This window comes from Pseudonaja textilis, chromosome 9, assembly GCF_049901715.1.
Source record: "Pseudonaja textilis isolate UNSWEBS1 chromosome 9, rPseTex1.2, whole genome shotgun sequence".
NCBI lineage: Eukaryota > Metazoa > Chordata > Lepidosauria > Squamata > Elapidae > Pseudonaja > Pseudonaja textilis.
The window spans coordinates 1,253,133-1,274,925 of record NC_141998.1 but is presented as its reverse complement, the minus strand read 5'-3'; the positions used below and the strand labels follow the sequence as shown (position 1 = coordinate 1,274,925).

The 21,793-nt window shown below is 39.4% G+C and overlaps 1 protein-coding gene across 2 annotated transcripts in view; it reads right to left on the bottom strand.

Annotated features, from left to right (window-relative positions):
- SLC23A2 (solute carrier family 23 member 2) overlaps window positions 1-21,793 on the bottom strand; it is a 56,824-nt gene that overhangs the window by 18,754 nt on the left and 16,277 nt on the right. For both annotated transcript variants that reach the window (XM_026715130.2, XM_087938804.1), the window contains exons 2-6: window positions 14,067-14,313; window positions 12,702-12,800; window positions 8,255-8,371; window positions 6,672-6,829; window positions 1,626-1,714 (exon numbers count right to left, since the gene is read on the bottom strand). In XM_026715130.2, the coding sequence (XP_026570915.1) occupies window positions 1,626-1,714; window positions 6,672-6,829; window positions 8,255-8,371; window positions 12,702-12,800; window positions 14,067-14,171 (568 nt within the window). In that variant the 5' untranslated portion in view covers window positions 14,172-14,313. The remainder of the gene's footprint in view (window positions 1-1,625; window positions 1,715-6,671; window positions 6,830-8,254; window positions 8,372-12,701; window positions 12,801-14,066; window positions 14,314-21,793) is intronic.

The window sequence follows — 21,793 nt, the reverse complement described above, 5'->3', positions numbered from 1 at the left end:
ATTTACTATTTAACTGTCATGTACTGATATAGTTGGGGTTGTAAATACACCAAATGCCAAAACTAAATGGACTTCATTACAGCTAAACACAATATGTGAACGTGCCCTTAATTTTTTGACCTTCGCTCTGAAAGCCTCTTTTCCCAGAAATTTGGAAATTCGTGCATGTTCACAGCTCCTCATTTGGAAAAGAGTTTGGGGCACTGCCAAAATACTAGGGCCTATCTCAAGTAAACTATGATTATGGCTATACACATTATTGCCTATTGGCAGCTGAACAAAATAGCTCAGTTCTGAAAATTAGTAACACGTTTCCCTCTTATTTAATATTTCACACCACTCATGATATTCTGGATGCAAAATGAGGAAATGTCTAATTTGAAAAAAAAAATTCAAATTTCCGTTCTGCTTCTTTTATTGAATGCGTTTTATCTTTGGGAAATGAAAACCAAAATTTAATATAAGTTTAATGGCTAGCACATTTATTTAAAGGGATTTTTTTGCTCATAATGCGATAACAACACAGAATCTTCTTTGATATTTCTGGGAACCAGAATATTAATTGGATTCCAAAAATGCCGTACTTCAAAGCAAAGTACCCTCCGGCATGATGCTTTGAGTCACTGGGATTGATCAACCCGACATCTAATTAACAGATTACTTTTTCTTCATGCATGCCAATTACTTGGGGAATACCTTATTGCTATTTTATAAGGGCTTGTCATCCTCTCAAGTGCTTTTACTTATATATTCTGCACTTAGGTTGGGGAAGCAGTCCAGCTAAACTGCCTTTATATCATCAAAATCACCCACCAAATTCCGATTACCAAAACGTGGGCAAGACTTATCCAGCAATAATTAATAGAAAACAAAATTTGCAAAATTATTTGCTTTCATAGTGCTAATTATGCTCAAAAGAAAGCCATCTTAAATAATTGTTTAGAAAACTTGCTTCACTAATCATTGTTCATAAAGCTTGGTGCAATTTATTTCAAGCTCACCCAGTAGGTGAAGCAATAATGAAAACTAAGGTTTTCTTTTCTTTTCTTCTCCTAGTTTATGAAGAGTGGCGTGTATATATCCTATTTTATGGAATGCAGATTAGATTTCCTGTATTCTCCATTGCTGAATCCTTGGCTCTCAGCTCAGCTAAATCCAGGAAGCTCTGAGGACTCCACCCCCCCAAAATCCCCAACCCCCTGGGAACACATCTTGTTCCTGCTGTTCCTCCTTGCCTATTTATTGCCTCTGAACTTGAAGGTGTTGCAAAATCATCTAGCAGCCTCAATATGTAAATTGGCCCCTGAGGTTCCACCCCACCACCTTTCAGAATCTCCTCCCAAGAGCAATTTCGATGAAATTCTTGTGGGAAGAATGTGGGACGCTTGTGCTGAGAGAATCGAAGGGGAACTCCCCTGAAATTTGCATCAAAAAACCATTTTTTATCCCTGTCTTTCCTTCAGGGATCTCCTACAGAATTAAACCATCCTGGTGGTTCTGTAAAGACTCCCTCGTGACTGTTACAAATCAGAGTCAGCCTTTAAAAAAAAAAAAAAAAAGTTTCCCTCCATTTCGGCTCTTGCCCTGAACGACCAAAGGCCCGGAAGGAAAGGATGGTTGCTCACCTGTGTTATTACACTTCCATTTGTCCAGGGAGAGGATGGCTCTAGCGGGAGCCAAGAACGCAAAAGCACTGGCCTGAAACAAGGGTAACCTGAAAGAGGCCAAAATCCACATTTTACAACATTGCCACAGCACGCACGAAGAGTCACCTGTTCCGTCTTATCGTTACTAGTTATCTCCCCAAATCTAATCTATCTAAGAATTTACTGCAGTGCCCATGAATAAGGATACCAAGTCATATAAGCAGTTAAAAATTAGCGTTACTCTATAGTTGAATCACAAAACCAACAAAGAGAACAAGGAACAGAGTTGACATCAAGCAATGTGTGGACTCACTTGATGGTTTCTGAAAAGTCATAAAGACCTTTAGGACAACAATCTTCGTCAATGAAACAGAAATATTCTAGAAACCTCCCTCTTTATCTAAACCAGAGTTCTCCAAACTGAGCAGCCTTTAGACTTGTGGACTTCAACTCCCAGGATTTCCCAGCCAGCATTGAGAGTCGAACGATTCTGGGAGTTGTAATCCACAAGTCTTAACGCTGCCCAGTTTGGAGAGCCCTGATTTAAACGATAAAGGTGAATGGGACAGAGAGTCATAGTATTTTTACTACAAATCACTCCAAGGACAAAAACTATTTCTTAGTTTTAATCTGTGGCATTCTATATACCTTAGTCCTGGACAGTTTTGGGGTTACCTTTTTTTCTGCATTTTTCTAGATGGTAAGGCTGTCTGGTTAACTCTGGTAAGGCAGAGAGCATAAAGAGAAAGCAATGCTGGCCATACATTTCCCTTCACCTGTCTGGCTTTTCTTATATATCCAGTGTCTTAAAATGACAAGACCCACTCTTACAGGGATCCTTCCTTCCACAAGAATCCACAGAAACCGCCCCAACGGTGCACAAGGTAGAATCCTTTACTCCACTGGTTTGCTTTCTTCATGACTCAATTTGTTCTAGGATGGCAGATTAGAATCAAGGTTTATTAGCCAATAAATCATGCAATCAGCAGAAATCGAAGGGCATGATTCATCCCCTTTGGGGGAAATTGGCAGCTCCCACAAGGTTACAGCTGAAAATCCTTGGCACTGGAATGCCAAGGATACACCACCATGTTGGGAAGCCTAATTTTCTCTAGCATCAATACTATAGCCAAATTTGGTCCCGCTGCAGTGAAAATGAGGCTACAACTGACACACATTCCTCAGTTTTGTAGCTTAAATGTATGATGTTCACTTTACTATTTGTTTGATTATTTTGGATACAGTTGATCTTCCTTCATAACTGTAACAGTTTTTGGGAGGGGCAAAATCATTTCGCTTAACAAACAAGAAGGGTGAGAGACATTACCTGTTTGCCTTTCACATTAAAATGCTTTGCAAACGCTCATAATAGTAAAAAAAAAAAACAGTTTTAAAAGAAGGAGTGCATCCGGAATGATCAAATAACTAAATAACCATGGTGTAATCACTGGATCATTACAAGAACATCTACAAAGAAAGCAAGCTCCACTTTTTACAAGCAGACTTCCCCTTCTTGCAGGATCCCTCCCTAAAATGATTGATTTCAGCCCATTTCAGACTTGGCAACTTTAGGATGTGTGGATCATTCAACCCTAAGATTTATTCAGCCAGTTTGCAGTCAGTATTTTGAAAATAATTGCAAAGGATTTGCAAAACCAGGCTGTTCTTCCTTGAAGGATAATTCCCCAAATTATTCCAGAATAATGAATTTGGTGGCAAATCAGACAGAATCTGCTTAACAAAATAATTCCAAGAGAAGCCGTCCGATTTCTGTTCCTACTTATGACAGGTGTCCTCATGTGTACATTTCTGGTACTAAGGAATAGAGAGGTAGTTGTTCGCTTAGCAGAACCTGCTTAGTTCTTTTTAGGGACAGCTTGATGAACTAGAGAGGGCTTCGCTGACGCTTGGCACACCCGTCCTTTTGAGGAGACTCCTAGTTATCAGTAACTGGTAATGATTTAGGGGCTGAAAAGCCAAAAGGATGCCTTCTTTTCTGGCATCCATTTTCATGAAGACGTTCCATGTAGCGCTTTTACACCGCTTCTCACTGCTTTACAGCCCTCTCTGTGCAGTTTACAAGGATCAGCCTTTGGCTGCCAACAATTGGGGTCCTCACTGGGTCCATTCGTAACAATCTTCATTGGCTTTCTGGTTTTTGTACCATCACATTGTGGGTTGATAAAAAGGACCAAGCCATAAACCTTATGAGCAAGCAAAAATACTCAAATTTGTTTCTTTCATAAGATCCTCTTTTTCAGACGGCCTGTTTTAATTCAGGAGACTTAGAAAGATATTGAACGAATCCTGGAGGTTTTCTTTGGGCTCGTATCCTTCAACAATCTTCACTAGTTTATTTAAACTGACCTGCCTTTCTTATCCTACTGAGTTACCAATTCCCCACCAGGTGTTTTCTTTTGTAGGTAAATATACTCAATATTTTTTGAAACAAAGACTTCGAAATGAAATCATACTTGGAGGGGCTTGACCTAAAGCAAAAAGATGACTGTGTTAATTCTTTTGTTATGTTTCCATGTTGATTTTTAATATCCTGCCTAGAATAAATATAATATAGATGTAGGTAATTAGCATGCTTTGGCCCTTGCGAGAAGGTGAAAAGTGTACAGAGTTTTTTTCTACAGTAACAAAAGACTATAACTGGATAATTCTATGCTCTTAATACTAAAAGAAATCAAAAACCTTATTTTGCTTTGATCGTTAATGCCATAGATAATAGAAAAACGAGAAAAGTTAAATATTTGTTTTAAAATATGTAAGTCTCCCACTAAAAGACCCTTTACACACTGTGTGTAGTTCTGCCTGTTCCCAATTTTGAGCCCAAATCAACTCCAGCAACCATGCAGAGAAATGGTTGGGTAGGAAATAGGGTATCAATTGTCACTGTTCTTTGGGGGGGCTGCCTACGGGCTGCAAAAGTGTTGGCAGATCTTGGTTGGCCCGGCACATTTTTCATACAGAACAACAAGAGTCGGAAGGGACCTTGGAGATCCTCTAGTCCAACCCCCTGCTCAAGCAGGGGACCCTCGACCGTTCCAGACAAGTGCATATCCAATCTCTCCTTGAAAGCCTCCCGGGATGGATGGAGCAGCCACAACTTCTGTTCCCCTGATCAATTATTCTGACAGGGAATTTCTCCTTAGTTCCCGATTGCTTCTCTCCTGGATTCGTTTCCACCCTTGTTTCTTTCTTTGCCTCCTGGTGTTTTGGACGATAGCTTGGCTCCCTCTTCTCTGGGGCAGCCCCTGAGATCTCGGAAGACTGCTCTCATGTCAGCCCCCGGTCCTTCTTTTCCCCAGACCTGACATACCAAAATCATGCAAATATCTATCTATCTATCTATCTATCTATCTATCTATCTATCTATCTATCTATCTATCTATCTATCTATCTATCTATCTATCTATCTATCTTGTGATGACCAAAACTGGATGCAGTATTCCAAGGATGATCTTATTAAGATTTTATAAAGCGGTACTAATACTTCACATGACCTTGATACTGTCCCTCCGTTAATGCAACCTAGGACTGTGCTGGCTTTCAGAAGATGAAATGTTCAGTCCTGACAAGGTCAGCTCCACCATTATCCAAAAGGAGATGTAAATTAGACCAAGTGTGTTTAATCAGTACATGATTGCTCCTTCTAACCCCAGCAGGACACGGCTTCTAGAGAATCGATGCACAAAGTTGGATGTCAATGAAATGGTATTACTTTTCACCCCATAGCACATTGCCAGCCTCAGATAATATATAGGTAGTCCTTGACTTACAACCATAATTGAGCCAGCAACTTTGCTGGAAGCGATGATGGTCTTTAAGTGGCTCATCATGTGACTGCATCCAATTTTTCAATCTTTTTTTTTGCGGCTGTTGTTAAGCACACCCACTATGGGTTATGAGGTGGTTTTTGAGGGAAGTAAGTGCCTGTAAGAGTAATGTATCCTATTATCTGTGCTAAAAGGATACTTGGCCATCCCTCTGATCGCTGCATGGAAATGAACGGTGCCTGGAGCATCAAAGTGCCTTCAGCCCTTCTAATCTCTGCTGGAAGGACTTCAGACTCCAGGAATAAGAAACGGATCTGGCTGAGAACCTGGGGAGCAGCTGCTAAGTAGAGGGGACAATTTAGGCACTTCTTCCATTCCCTTGGTATAATTTCAGTACTGTTTTTCATTTTATTATCACACTCAAATATGACTAATGTCTTTAATTTTGCATATTATCTGCCTGTTTCCTGAATGATTTAATGGTTACTAATTTATTATGCTTTGAATGAATGCTACTTGGCAAGTGGAACTTTTGAAATATAAATGAGATAACTTTTCTTTTTAAATTTGTTTACATAAGCTAAATAATTCCATCGTCGTTCTGAAGGAGCTTTCTGAACATTCATTCCTCATAGTTAGTCCCAATCTGCCAGACAAGATAGACTTTAACTCCTATCATCTGTAGGCCAGACAAGGAATAAAAGATGGAAACTGAACAAGGAGAGATTCAACCTGGAAATAAGGAGAAATTTTCTGACAGTGAGAACAATCAACCAATGGAACACAAGTTGCCCTCGGCAGTTGTGGGAGCTTCATCACTTGAGACTTTCAAGAAAGGATTGGACTGCCATCTGTCAGAAATGGTGTAGAGTCTCCCGCTTGGGTGGGGGGGGTTGGACTAGATGACCTACAAGGTCCCCTCCAACTCTGATTATCTGTTATCTGTTATCTTTGCCAGCATGTTATTATCTTTTATATATACCGTATACCTATCCTTTCTGTAGCAATTAAAGGAGGTTTACGCAGACCTCCCCTTTACTTCAACTCCCACAACCACCCTAGGAGAGGAGCCTAATCGAAAGGCATTCTTTGAGCCTCACAGTTGAAAAATGCCTTGAAGTTGGTTCTCTCCAGCAAAGTATGATGACTTTAAATCAAGATTTAACACTGCCCATCATTACTGCCTGGAGTTCATGGGGAAAGTTATAAGCAGTTAACACATCACCAAAAAGTAACTCACCTGCACCCAAATGTTGTTTGCAACAAAGTTGTGATTCCAACACAGAAAAATATGGTCCCGATCAACTGGCTGGTGGCCCACTGATCAAATCCAACACACATTGCATCTGCTAGCAAGAAGGGCACCGCTATGGTGCCACTGAAACAGGTCAGGTAATGCTGCAAAGAACAAAGAGTTGTTTTTTTAATCACGTATGTGTATGCATGTACCTTTGTAAATTGCTTTCCCTATGTTTGCAATACCATTATGATTAAACCAAGACAATAATAATTCTGTAGGAATAGTTTTATCCATTAGGAAATGATCATTATCTTAATAAGGAAACTCACTCTGATGATCTTGGTTAAAGATTAGGAAACGGCAGTCCAAATCGAAAACTAGCAGTATGCCATCAAGTTCCCTAATATTTACTAAATTCTATTGGGGAGGATCCAGCAGATGTTAAGGAGGAGACCGCAACTCAGTTACGGATTCAGACTCTTTGTGCTGAAGAATCAAAATCTCATACCTATCAAAATGGTCCCAGGACAGCAGAGTTTGTCAAAAGTAACCTATTTAGATTGGATGGGGTCAAAAGTGTTGCCTTCATATGAAGCAGTTTCCAGTCTGCATATGGATATTGCACGAAACATGAAAAGCCCCCATTTTATTCTCTTGAATTCTCCCCACAAGAAGAACAACCACCTCTGTGGGCTCCATTTCCATGGCCAAGCCAGGCCACTCACCGCTGGACAGCTGGTCAACGCACTAGGCGTCTTGGCTCAGCTCTGCACCTCAAGAGGCTTTCAAAATTACGGAAAATGTAACATTGGCCAATGTAGGCTGGCCTAAATCAACTCCGGCATATCGCTGCATAACCTCCCACTAACTTCCAGAGTCTAAGATCCATAGGAAGCTGAGCTGTACACTGAAAATAGAAAGATTTGCTCGAGGAGGGTTGATTTCTAACATGTTCCTATATATCGCTCCTCCACTCTGTTCAAGAACTGGGCAGGAGAATACTCTCCTGGAATGCATCCAGGCTGAGAGGAGCCTCCCTTCCACCCTGTTGCTCTTCAGGGCATCCGGACGAATCTCCTCCCTGTTAGGCGAGAAGCGTCCTGGCTGCAAGACGGTAAAGGGCGCGCAACCTGGGGACCCGAGTGAAGTTCCCAAGTCAAAAAAAATGCAGGAGGCACATTGTACATTCCTAAACAATTCTGTAATTTGGGCCCCCTTGGAAATGTTTTGTGTGAGTGTGTTTTTTTTTAAATAACCTGATGAGCCTTCATATAGTGATGCAGAAATTATTTGTTCAAGAAGAAAATACGATGGCCAGAAACACACACCCACCCACCCCCCGTTGCTCTGATAGACCCCACACATTTCTGTTCAGAGCAACAGAGGAGGAAACCAGGAATAAATTATCTGCGGTTTCTTGCTGCCTGAATTACCCTGCCAAACCTGAGTGCTAGGAAAGCGTCATTCCCGTTAGGTCCCTGCTAAGTCATTCTAAAAATAATACTTTAAAATTAAATTCTGGCTTACTTAATTGCTCGCTTATATTTCAATAAAAAAAAAAAGCATATTGGAACAAATTGTACCTGCAACCCCAAGAATATGCAGAGATACCATGGCGGAACATCCTCAATTGTGTAGATCATGTCCGTCCTTTGTGCGTCTGAGCTTCCGCTGCTGTCAAGGGTTTCTGCCAGAGAACTCTGTCAACCATTAAATTAGCCACCATTTAATACCACAGTCTATTAATAGGTTACTGGAATACGTCTGAGGAGATCTGTGGCCTTCTGCAAAGCACTATCAGTTCACATAGCCAAAAAAACAACAACCTTTTACTTTTCTAGTAATCAGCGAAACTACACGGACGCCCCTCTCTTTCATGTAACCAACCTCTGCCTTTACATATAAGCAAACCATTATTCTGTTCCTATGATATAATCACCACATATCCTGTGCCAAAAGAGAACTGGGGCCCAACTGTTTACACAAAGAAATGTAGATGGTAGATTAGAGGTTAAGGGATATTTTCTGGAAAAAAAAGAGAAAGATTACAGTTGTATAAGAGAGCTAGACTCTCTGATTTATGAGAGCGCTTTACTGTTTTCTAATGAGCTTTCATTTATTGCAATGTATATAGCTTTGCTAGAAATATAACCCTAGGCGTGGAAGGGACCACATAGTCCTATTCAGCCCTCATCTCCATGCAGGAATCTAACCAAAAGCATAGATGTTCATCCACTCTCTGCTTGACACTTTCTGTAACAGAGACCCCACTGTTAACCTATAGACACATAACGTGGAATACCACTGCTGATTGGCTTTTCAGATGAATTCCTCTTAATTTAAAAAAATGCATTTTCAAAAGTTTAGTCAAAATCTACCTTCCTATAATTTAAATCAATTGTTCTGTGGTCCTGCACTTTGGATCCCTCGACTCTCTATCTTATTGTTATCGAAAGTAGGCTATCATACAGCCCAACCCCCACCTCAATTATTCCCTTCTTAGGACCAGACATAATCACTTTCCTTAAGCTCTCTTCAAAGGACTATAGTTTCCAATCCCCTGAACCTTCTCTGAGTCTGCTCCAATGTGTCTGACTCCTTCTTAAGCGGCTCCAAATTGGACACAAATACTTCCCCTAATTTACAACCTATAATCCTGTTGATGTAAGAAAAATGCTACGTGCCTCATGTCAATCCCATCATGGTTGGAACAGATACAGAGTTTAGGGAAGACAATGAGGTGTAAAGTTTGATAAACGCTTATATGGCAAATCTAAGTTTTAGAATCCTTTTTTAGGATTCTTAGTTGGAAAAGGCATCATAAACATTCAAAAGAATTATGGCAAAAACTACACCGCAATCAAATATAACCAAACCCAAAGATTAGATTTGTGTGAGAACATTGCTTTATACGTTCAGGTAATTCTCAGTCACTAATCACAATTGGAAGCTGCAACTTCGTCCGCTATGCGCTGAGTTAGTTAAGAGCAACCTCACCTGATCACATCGACTTTAAGACACTAGTTCCAGCTGCAGTTGTTAAGTGAACCAGCACTGGAAAGTTAAAGATAGCATGGCCAATACTGACCTAAATGATCTGATTTGATTGTACCTTTCCTTCACTTCTACGAAAGACCCAAAGGCACTGTTTTTCTGCAATTAGTTACTGGGATTTTTCAAGGTTTACTAAGGCTTTAGACTGAAAGTGAAGAATTTCCAAAGGCTACAAGAGGTCAAATCAAATATGTTGAAAGTAAATAAGTAGTGACATGAAAGATCAGCAAGGAAGACACACAACTCTCTTTCCAAAAGTAGAGAGTAGCTTATTCTTTAATAATGAAGCTATTAATCTATAATGCAAGCAATTAATTACTTATTGAACGCAGTACGCTTCTGAAGAGGAAAAGAAGATGGGTCGATAAAGAAGAGCAAAGAGTGTGAAGCTCACAGTGAAAAAGTGTAAGCTTGCTGTTGCATGTTGAGGGTTAAAGACCAAAATAAATATTCATTGCAAATCTCAAAAGGCCGTAACTTTGTATAGACTATGGCACTATTTTTCATACAAATGGTTTTAATTTGGGGGGTATTTAAGGGCCATGAAAACAGGAACACCACTTGATACCTTTTAATGGCAGTAGCCCTTGGGGGGGGGGTAGTTTTATTTAATTTAGCAGTTTCAGATTTTGCTGAAATTTAGGTTTATATAACCAAAGTGCCGACTTAATCCTTACTCGATTGCAGAGTATCTTGTTCTCAGACATGACTTGACTTCTTAAGCCCTGAAGCCACATGTCCGCTGTGATTTAAGTAGCACATGCAGCTTCCTCCTCCTATTTCCTCCTGTGTATATGCCGTGTTCATTATCAAAGGGATTAACAGGAAATCAAACAAAGGAGTAATTTTTATTTCACAAAAGAGCACGTTCTGAGGCTGCCACTGTAGCTGTAGCCACAGAACCCTCCCACAGGGCAGGGTACCCAGGGATCCCCCTACCACAGATGTCAGTGGATTCCTACAAGAAAGAGCTAAACGCAAACTCTCAGGTCTCCCACGTCCTCTGAAGACCAAACTTTTCAAAGAGTTGGAAGGAAAATGTGCACAAACAGAGCTTAGAGAAAACCTAGGCTGCAAGGTGCAACTTTACCTGGGGAGGAATTTAACCCCAGGAAAGAGCTGTCTGTTTGGGTCTCATTCAATATAATACCTAGACACAAATGCTGCCCTTTGAAAATCATGATTTAGGGCTTGATGAGTTGAATGAACATAGACAATTGCATTCAAACTACAGGTGAAACAGATTCAGGTTAGTTCTTTGGAGATATTTCCTGATGGTCAAGAATGTCAAAGAGTGGAACAGGATGCCTCATGAAATGGTATGTTCCTTTTCCCTGAAAAGCCATCTGCTGAAATGCTTTAGATCAGGGGTGTCCAACCTTGGCAACTTTAAGACTTGTGGACTTCCACTCCCAGAATTCCTCCTCCAGTCATGTTAGCTCAGGAATTGTGGGAGTTGAAGTCCACAAAGTCTTAAACTTGCCAAGGTTGGAGACCCTTGATCTACAGCAGGGGTGTCCAACCTTGGCAACTTTAAGACTTAAGCTTTGCTGGCTGAGGAATTCTGGGAGTTGAAGTCCACAAGTCTTAAAGTTGCCAAGGTTGGACACCCCTCCTTTAGATGTTCCTGCACCGAATGGAGAGTTGGATTAGATGACCTCTCCAGTTGTTTTTATTTTTTTGCATTTTTGCTTTCTTTCTTTCCTTCCTTCCTTCCTTCCTTCCTTCCTTCCTTCCTTCCTTCCTTCTTTGCTTCTTTTGCACTTTCGTTAGTTAAAGTGTAAACTTTTCAATTAAAAATTTCTTTACAAAAAATAAATGGGGGTACATCTAGCCTTGTTTAGCATCCTCCCTCCTCTCAAAGCTAAGATTACTGGGGCTGTGGCTGAAGACAGACAGCTAGCTGGTCATGTGTGGAAAGTGAGAGTTCCTCTACAAGATATTATAACTTCTGTTTGCTTCCTATACTTTCTTGAAATATTCCAAACTTTGCAACATTCTAAACATGGCAATATTGGATTTACCCTTTCAGAAGATTTAGGCTAGACCGCACAAGCCGCTTACATCAGTCTTTTTCAACTTTGGCCGTTTGAAGATGTGTAGACTTCAACTCCCAGAATTCCCCAGCCAGCTTTACTAGCTGGGGAATACTGGGATTTGAAGTCTACACATCTTCAAACGGCCAAAGTTGAAAAACGCTGGCTTAAATCATTCAGTAAAGTACATTTAGGGGTTAAATTTTGTTGACAAGTTCTACACAAAGTCCCGGCCTTGAAGCCTTTTGTAAAAGACAAGAATTTTCCCCACAGATACCAGAACTGAAGAGGGAGGAGAGACGAAAACCTTTGAAGCTTTTATAACCCTGTCAGGGTAGAGATTACAGAATGTGAAGAATCCAACTAAGGGCACTGCTGGCACCCAATCTGCAACCACAACAGTCTTGTGATTAATGCCTTACTGGGACCCAAGGGCAGAAGCAGTCTTTGATTGCATTCGCTTCATCTCCTTGATAAAAAGTGAGTGGGTAGTCTTCATATGATATGAAGGCGCTATTACTGGAACCAAGGATACCACAACAAGAGTGAACGAGTGAGCTTTGTTTTTCGTTATTATCAGCCTGGTTCTGATTCATATTCTTCTGTAGTTTATCAGAGCCTGCAGTCTTATAGAAATGTTTTTTTTTAAAAAAAAAAACTTGTCCTGGTTGAGAAAAGATTGGGAGTGCCTTCATCTATTTTTATCTCCAAACTTAACTGCATTCAACAATCAGCTTCTCAAGTCTTCAAGCTCCTCCTTATTATGGCCAGATAGAAATTTTGCCCCTCCCCCCCCCTTAATGATTCTGCTCAACAGAAATTAGTTTGAACTGCTGAAGAACTCCATAGGACATGGTTAGCAACCAAATTTGAGCAAACCCTGTGTAAATCAATTATGACAGTACGTTTATATCAAGATGGTAGGTTTAATCGTTAATACCTTTTCTGCAATTCCATTTTCTGTAGTATAGATTGCCATAAGTTCTGTGTCTTCTGTATCTTGATCGCCACTTGAGGTTGCTCCTCCGCTTATTACAACCTAATATATATACATATACATATATACATAATTAAGTAAAACGCTAAAATAATTTCAGAGTATATCATATAATCTTGTAAAACAGAATATTATATTTTTAAACCAAAACACAGAACGTGAAGTTTACAGAAAAATGTTTGGTTTAGCTAACTAATTGGGGGATGAGAAGTGTCAGTCAAAAATAAAAATCTGATAATGCAAATTTTCCAAAATTACAAGCAAACTATCTGAACTTTTCTGTTATTTGGAGTGAAGAATTATATCAGATTTTTATCTGTTGCATCCAAAGTTCACTGAACAGGGATTCTTAAAAGCAAGATGTTTGTTATTGTAAAAAATACTTTTAGAGAAACAGTTGCTATATAGAAGTATATAACTACAATTATAGTATAGATTCTAAGTTTGACAAATAAACAATTCCAATATAATGTATAGTTTTTAAATTATTTATAAAATACTAAGTGTGCAGATATGTATCTATACTAAACTTTTTAGTTTAGATTCTTTTTGTTTATCATGAACCTTTCACCCAAAGTATGGTATTTTTTATTACATTACCTTAGTTTTTATATTATGCAAATGCTTTATTTTTAATTCTTAAACATGATGCATAAATTTACACATTTATATCCTTGCCATTTCTGGCTGCTCCATTCCCTCAAGAATCTGAGTAGTGCATTTCTGTATCATTTTCATCTCTAGGATAATCTGTGGTGCAGCAACCAGGACTCAAATGACCTTCAATGAATTGCAGTCCTTCAAAGAAGCTTTGTTACATCCTTAGGGATAGCTGAAAGCAATCTTTTTAATCTCATTCAGCGAGATAAGACTGTGGTGACTTGAGCAATCCAATTAGCCAACCCTATTGCATCAGTTTTCTGAACAAAATACGTCTTTCATAAGCAGTTATCAAATTCATTTTATAAGGTTGGAATGGCTGTTCCTTTTAACTCCTCTAGCCTTCAACAGAACTAATTTACCCAGACAGCTTTTATAACACTTCAGAACACAGCAATCAAAAGCTTTCAGGGGAAGCACCTGTCAGAAAGGGATTGTGACATCAGTGAGAAGCACATCACAAGACACTGCTTATCTATGCTGAATTCAAAAACCTGCCTTGTAAAAAAAATGTATTCCCATGACTCATTTCTTGAGAGAGTTAGTGCTTAACCCAATATGACTTCTAAGGGACACTGCTACAGATGAAATGCACCGGCCTCACGATACTACTAAAAAGCAAATTAACATTGGTAAACATTAACTTACTGGCAACGTAAAGAAAGCAGTGTGCTTGGCTTCATCCTCGTACTTGGCCTCCGCTGGGTTTCCAGTTTCTACGGATTTTGAAGTAGTGTTTTTGCCAATCCCCATGGTTTTCCAAAATATTCAGGAAATTGAATTGGTGACTAAGTTCTGTAGACAGACGCTGAGTTTTCGGTAAGAAGGAAAGCACCGGAGAAGAGCCGTATTGGGATACTTTAGGTGCTGCACACCTTCTGCCCCTTTATGGTCCCTAGAAATGAAAAAGATGACAAGACATTTGCAAGCCTTTCACAATCCTCACCACGAGTCAAGTTCCTGCAACTGATTACTTACATCATGAATATCATTCCGTTATTAAGATTTCCTTCCATTGGGTAATTACTGACAATTTCCTCCCAAATTATTTTGGTGATACCAGTTGATTGATTATGTGCCATCAAGTGGTTCTCAATAGATACATTATCTCTAGGGTATCTATCCTAGGATAGATATCAATACAAATCTTAAGAATTAGAAGATATCTGGTAGTATCTTTTCAGACAAAAAGGCTTTCAGGGGCTTCAGTGTGTTAAGAGATTCCTCCTGGGTTTTTAGACCAGAGAGGTCAGCCAACGTTTTCTATAAAGGGACAGAGCTCACTCTTCCATCTCTGCAACAGGGGCTGGCAAGTCCACAAGCCAAGGCCACCACTGCCCAAAATGCCATGTCCCCACCCCTCAGCTTGACTGAGGCTTGGGCCTTGGGTTCAAGTTAATGAATTCTTAGTTTCCAGATTAATACGAGTTCAGTATGGAGAAAGCAGGGAATGTTGGGAACGAGAGTTCTGAGGTTTAGATCAGATCGGATCGGAGCCATAGGTACTGTATGCAATTTTACTCCTCTTAAGGGTACATAAATATCTCCTGTCATAAAACAGCAGTTCAATCAAGAATTGATTCCTCATCCTCTGGTCATAGAGACTTTGCCCTTCCTCCCAACTGAAGCAGCAAGTCACAGCAAATCAGCCCCATGCTTCGTTTCCCTCTGACGGGGACAATGACTAATAAAAATCGGTTCTGAAATTCCATCAGAAAGACAAGTGAAGTGAAAGCAGCTAACAAAAGCAGGGACAGAGGTCAGAACAAATCACAAAGCCAAAACCAGCAAGAAAAAAATCTTCCATTCAAAAAACACAATAAGCGTGATTTATTATAAAAGGTAATCAAGAGAATAAATCTGTTTATTGGAGAAAAACTGGAAAACTAATCTATTTCCAACTAGAAACTGGAAAACTCCAAACAGAAAAAGCAGCGAATAGCCCTGCAATTAGAAATAAATTCCTGGACAAGCTCATACAAATTCCTAAGCAAACAAAGAATGTGCTTTCCCTTCTTCCAAAAAAACTACCTACTGTAGAAAGAGTGAACGAAAGGCATACTTAAAAGCAAGAAACAGGCAGAAGGTGGCTCCTTCTATAATACAGCAGAATTTTTATTCTGCAAAGTCAAAGGAGCCCTTTATGGGACAGCAAAGAGGAAAAAATGTGATTCGAGTATCTGCTTAGTCACAATGACAAAGCTTATCACTCCCTATTTTAAAAAGACCTTCATTAGCGAAACAACTGAGTAAATCACAATTGGCTCAGATTACACACCAGGCCAAAAGGAAAGAAATCACATGGTGGCTCAGAGAATGAGTGAAATCCCCCCCCTCACAAGATCTTGGGCCTGTCCCAATTTTTGGAATCTTGGTGGGCCCCCACCCACACATACGCAGAGACCTTTTTTCCAAAGCCACATGTTGAGTTCACACAACAAGGAGCACCTTTCTCAAGCCTGAAATTTCATGGGGAAATGACAGGTTGTTGGTCTGTTTACAGACTGCAATTTGTGAAGCCCTACAGTTAGGGACACCATTGAGTTCTCACAACAGAATCACGCCATCAAACTGAACTGTCACCCCTGACGGTTCTCATATAAATTCCTGTGGACAAGGTTAACTTTTACTTCTTGTTTCTAAAATAGCAGAAAGTTTATGCAACCATACAAACATCCAGCCATCCAGAGATGCTTAGGTTGTTTTTGTTTTTTTTAACTGAACAAGTTAGCAAAAAATAATCCGGAACGTTATCCTCCCAATTTCTGCATGAGAAGAGATGGGAGGGGAAGAGGGAAAGAAAACAATTGGGATTAATGTAATAAAATCGAGGTGGTTGCCAGCAGAGCAAGCAAAGAGGTAAGAAAAACTGGCCTCAGTATCAAAAGAGGTTTAGGTTGGCCAACAAGCCAGATTAGGTTTGAAAGGTCTTCACAGAATGTCCCGATTAGCAAAACAAAAGCACTCTGAAGTATGCTGAACAAGCCAAGCGGAAAATTGGGCAGGATAAAACGACAGCCAGAACTTGCCAGAACTTAATTCTGCACAACCAAAAAATCTTTTCATTTTCTCTCAAAACAATTACTTGAAAAGACAGAACTTGGAACACTGGTCAAACTAAATGGTTCTTTCGGTCCCAGTTTCTTCATTTTTGAGAAGACCAGGCAGAGAGGTTACAACAAAAATTTCTTCTCAAGGTTAACTGTCAAAAGAGGGGATTTCAGTGCCTCAGATTTTTCATAAAACTGAATCGTGTTGACTTTGACCCCCCCACCCCCCAAAAAGGGACAGCACTGGCTGTCAAGCCCAAAGAAGCAAGGAGGAAGATAACTTTAGCACCAATCTGGGCTACCTAGAATATTGACCTCAGTCAGAAGAATTTCTCAGCCTGGTTTATAACAAACTAACTAAGATGGAGTCTATTTGAAAACCCCCAAGTTCCCCAGAAGCTTATCTATATATTCTGCAAAGTCTTGGGAGATTCCTGTATTATAGGCAAAATACAATTAAATGCTCAGCCTTTACACTTGCGGATCCTGGAACAGGAGGAAACTATACAGAACAGGTGTGCGTCCTGTGTCCTGTGTCCTTCTCCAGAATGCACCACTATCTCTTTTGTTCCAAAGAAGTCATACAAGGGACAAGAGAAGGGCAGGGCCCCCCATTAAAACTATTCTGATGTGATTTTCAATTTCAACAGTCTATCATCTCTGATTTGTAAAATCAGAAAAAGGGGTTTCTTTTTTACCAGTGGTCCCTAATTCAGCTATGACAGTCCAATCCTCAGATTATCTTTAAGCTACTTCTAAGAATAATTAAATATTCATTGTGGATATTTATTGCCTTGGTTGTTGTTTTTTTTAAAATTCCTTCAGGTTTTTATATGGTATTCTTTATGCCATCTTTAAAGGGACATTCTTATGTAGCTTGTCAGTTGACTGTATTATGTGCTGGTTTATGATAAATATTTTTTTACATTCTGCCCTTAAGGCAGTTATAAACAACATTAGCAAAACAAACTATTCAAATGCAATAAAACTGCCAAGTAATCTACATGATTTGTCGTGACTTTACTAAACAAAAGGGAAGTGTTAACCAGCTTGCAGTTCAAGGGTCTTCTTATTAAACAGAAATACAGACTGAGTAGGGCATCCAAAAGAATATTATGTGAAGGCCCCAAACCAGGAATTTACCAAGAGCGATTGGGCCTCTTCCACTCTTCCTCTGACTGAGGAGTAGAACACTTGGGGATGATAGCCAGTCCCGATCACAGGACAGAAACTTACTCCCAAATGTGACAAACAGAAGAGCAGTAGATCAAAGAAAGACACTCTGGTGGAAAAATATCACTTACATAAGCCGTATGAAACCATCTCACTCCAATGGAAGATACTGAAAATAGTCCCTTAAGCCAAGTCCCTTAGTCCAGAAATCAGAATGCAGCAATCAACAATCAAAATAATCTAGGTTTTTTGTTAAAATTTTGCCTATTTGTTATATTTTAAATCTTATATTTCCTGTGTTCAAATCTTCCTATCCTTTTTTCCTCAATTGTTCTTGGCATTGTACTCCAAATTCCCCACATCAATTTCCCACATCAGTCAGACAGTCTTAATTTTCTGTCTGCTTCAGTTCACCTAAGTACTCTACTTAAGGTTTCCCTCTACCTGATGCCCTGTTTCTCAATGAGGTGGACCACAGCTCCCATCCTCCACCACAGCTACGCCACCTGGCTCATTTTTTACATGTAGATCCCCCGCCCCCCTTCCTGCAGCTCAAGGCAATTTACCTGGGGATCCTCCCGTGAGCTGGGTTCGGTGGAGGGAGAATGAGTGTCCTGAAACCACCCCAAGGATTTCTATGCCTGGCAGGAGATCTGACCTTGAGTTTCTTCAGCCCTGTTCAAAGTTGTCATGCTTTCTTAAGACGAGGGAAGCTGTAACCTGGCATGGCAGAAAAAGCTGATTCAGAACATCTAAAACATGTCCTGCCCATTAACGGTAAACTTTAATGTTTAATAGGAGAATCAATATGGAACAATGGTGAAGGCGTTGGACTAGCCCCCTGCCAGTCACAGAAGTTTCCTGGGAACTTTGGCCCAGATGCTTCAACCATAACAGCACAAGAGCACACAATAGATACAAACTCAAGGTTAACCGCACCAAACTCGATTGCAGGAAATACAACTTCAGCAACAGAGAGCTCAATGTCTGGAATCCTCTACCCAACTCTGTGGTTTCTTCCCCAAACCCCAAAAACGTTAACCTTAGACTGTCTACTACTGACCTCACCCCTTTCCTAAGAGGTCTGTAAGGGGTGTGCATAAGTGCACCAATGTGCCTACCCTCCCTGTCCTATTGCTTCTTTTATTTTTCTCATATGTACCCATTTCACGTATTCATAACAATGAATATACTTATACCTATTATCTTGTAAGCGATTGACAAATCAAAATAAATAAATAAATGCTCCTTCTCAGACCAAGCTACTTCCTGAAGTATTGTTGGTGGGAACCAAAGGAGGGAGAACTTACATTTGTCACTATCAGCTCTGGAAAGAAAAGCAGCATTTAAATCTAATAAATAAATCCCATAACATGAATAGCAAAAGTGAGGCTGAGATGAGAAATTTGCCAAGGCGCATTTTTAAAATCAGAGATTGATCTGTTGCATGTTTTGTTTCTACAAAGCCATGTCATTAAAAAGAATCTTACAATAATATATAATATATAATATATGAATATGAATAATATATGATACTGATTTATCTCAAAATGCTAAAATACACTGAAAATATTCATCAAAAAGTCTTTTTCCAGTTATGAAAATCCATTGTACAAAATATTCTTAATATCAAAATGTAGCATTGCATATAAACTGCTGTTGGCATCTCACTAGTTGAGTGTTTCATCTGTATTACTTATATATTTCATTCAATAAATTATCTTACCTTAAGATACTAGCATGGATATGATTTATGCACCAAAAAAATGATCATCTGCTTCCTGCCAGTTGTTGAAGTCTTTTATGGCAATAGAACAATGATGAAGGAATTTAAGTTTTAAATATTGTATAACTGTATCCAATCAGAAGTAAGTGTTTTATATAACGCAATTGCTTGAAAATACCAAGACACACCACATGGTCACATGGTATTGTATAAACCTCTGACATAACTATAACACTTTCTAAGTATTAAAGTAGCTATTAAAAAAATTGTATGAACAAATTACGAACAAGTTTTGTCATGCGCCCTGAAAAACAAAGTTACATATTAGGGAAAATTCGGGAAGAATTATGCCAACGCCGTAAAGGCATTTCTGCAGAATGAGAATCATTACAGCAAATGCTCTGTTGCTTATTTCAGAGAATCAAATGAACAGCGGAAAGAAATGTCACAAGATCAGTAAGATCACGACTAAAGGCCCATAAGAAGACGGCATCTATGCCATTGGAGTCCTAACCATGTCTTAAGATGCTGTCAGAAGCAGCTGTGTGCATGTGAATACAAGCAGTTTCTTTTGCTATTAGTGTCAATCTTCATCAGTTAAAACAGAGGTAACTGCTGAACTGATCTTTTATATAATTTGTAGCTGGGTTAAATTATTTTTTCCTGGCATGGCGTTAAGGAGCAGCAAGCTTACAACTAGTGCTTTTCCACAGATTTCAGTGCCAGGGAAGGCTCTGCATGGACCAGGCAAGTTATAGTGGATGTTTCCAAAGAAGCTATGTGGACAATCGCACAGGCTGTAAAAAGGGAACCCTGGATTTAAAAGCCAGGTGTCCGTCTTAGTCCTGACAGTTTGGATAGGATACTTTCTTGAATGAACCACAAATGGATGTGTTGCCACAACCAGGGAGTCAAAATTAACTGACTTGGTTATGGGAAGCCAGACTAAGTTTGCTGGGATCAAGAAGCCAAGTATGTCGATTTAGAAGTAGCACAGAAATAGCACTTTAGAAGTTAAGTTACATCACAGTGAAAATATGATGGAAGAACACACACGAGAAGTGTGTAAAAAAAATCCAGTTGGGAAAAAAATAACATGCACATGTACATGTACACACACACACACACACACACACACACACACACACAAAGACCAAGATGCATGAAAGTTTAAAAGAATACCCCGGGAAAAAGTTATTTTATATTTCTCTACATTCTCAAAATTTCCCTCCCTTCTATAGCAAGCACTTTTGAACAAAAGTGTGGGTGGAAAAAGTGTTTGGGCAAAAATAGATGCATGAGGACATCAAACTATAGTTAGGTTTGGTAACCTACATTTTCTATACTTCAATCTCTCCCAAAAATTATTTTTTGTTATAGAGGGAAGAAAGAGGAAAATTATGTAAAGAAATTGTGCTAACCAGACAACTTTTATTACTGTTTTTTAAAATAAGGATTGCTGGCACATAGTATATGCAACCACCACTTTCTGGAAGTGTCATTTTCTTATGTGTGCCAAATAGTCTTTATTTTTAAAATGAGTTTAGGGTATATAGCAATAAAAAACCCTATCATTTAGCATTTTTCAAACCAACATTAAGTACATTTGAATCCCCTCCAATAAATAATCAAACTTGGATCTTTAGCCATAAAAATATAGGTAGCCTTGGATTTATGATGGTCTTTGGTATTCTCTGAGCTTGGTTGTTTTCTTGCAGACATTTCATTAACAAACTAGGTAACATCATCAGTGCTAGAAAAGGAGTGGGGTGTGCTTTCAGTTTATATGGAAGGGGCTTGCCCTGCCAATGGTGGGAGTGGTCTTTGGTGATTCCTGGTTAGGCTGTTACTATGATTTTAAGATATAATTGTTTTTTTTAAATGGGTAACCTCCCCTTTCTTTATTTTTGTTCTAACGCTCAGTGCATTCACCATATACTGTCAATGTATGCAGTCAAATATCCAAAATATATTTTTTTTCCAGTCTCTGCATATCTCAAGACATCTTTAATTCACTAAGGATTTCATATTGCCTCTGGAGAGTGCAATAATACAGGGTCTATACCATAATTAATGCAAATTACAAACTATGCAGATTTAATTGCAGATTTCAAAGCAATGGCATCATGATTAAGGATTTTTGTCCTGCCACACACATGGCAAAGCACTGCTGCTACAGAGCTTGGTTTTAGTCCCACAAGACAAAAAGAGTTTCTGCCCACCCACCTTAATTGGGAGGCTTCATCTGTGTCAAGCCTCAGCAAAGTTTCACTGCAAGGTTTGAACGCTGGCCTGGGAAACCACACGGACCAAGCGTGGGCAATGCAGCGCAAGGCAGTTCTATTGAAAATAAACAAGATTTTGCTTCCTTTATTGCTGTACTTCTTCATTTGATTGTATCACTGTCTGCCTATAACTCTAAAAGT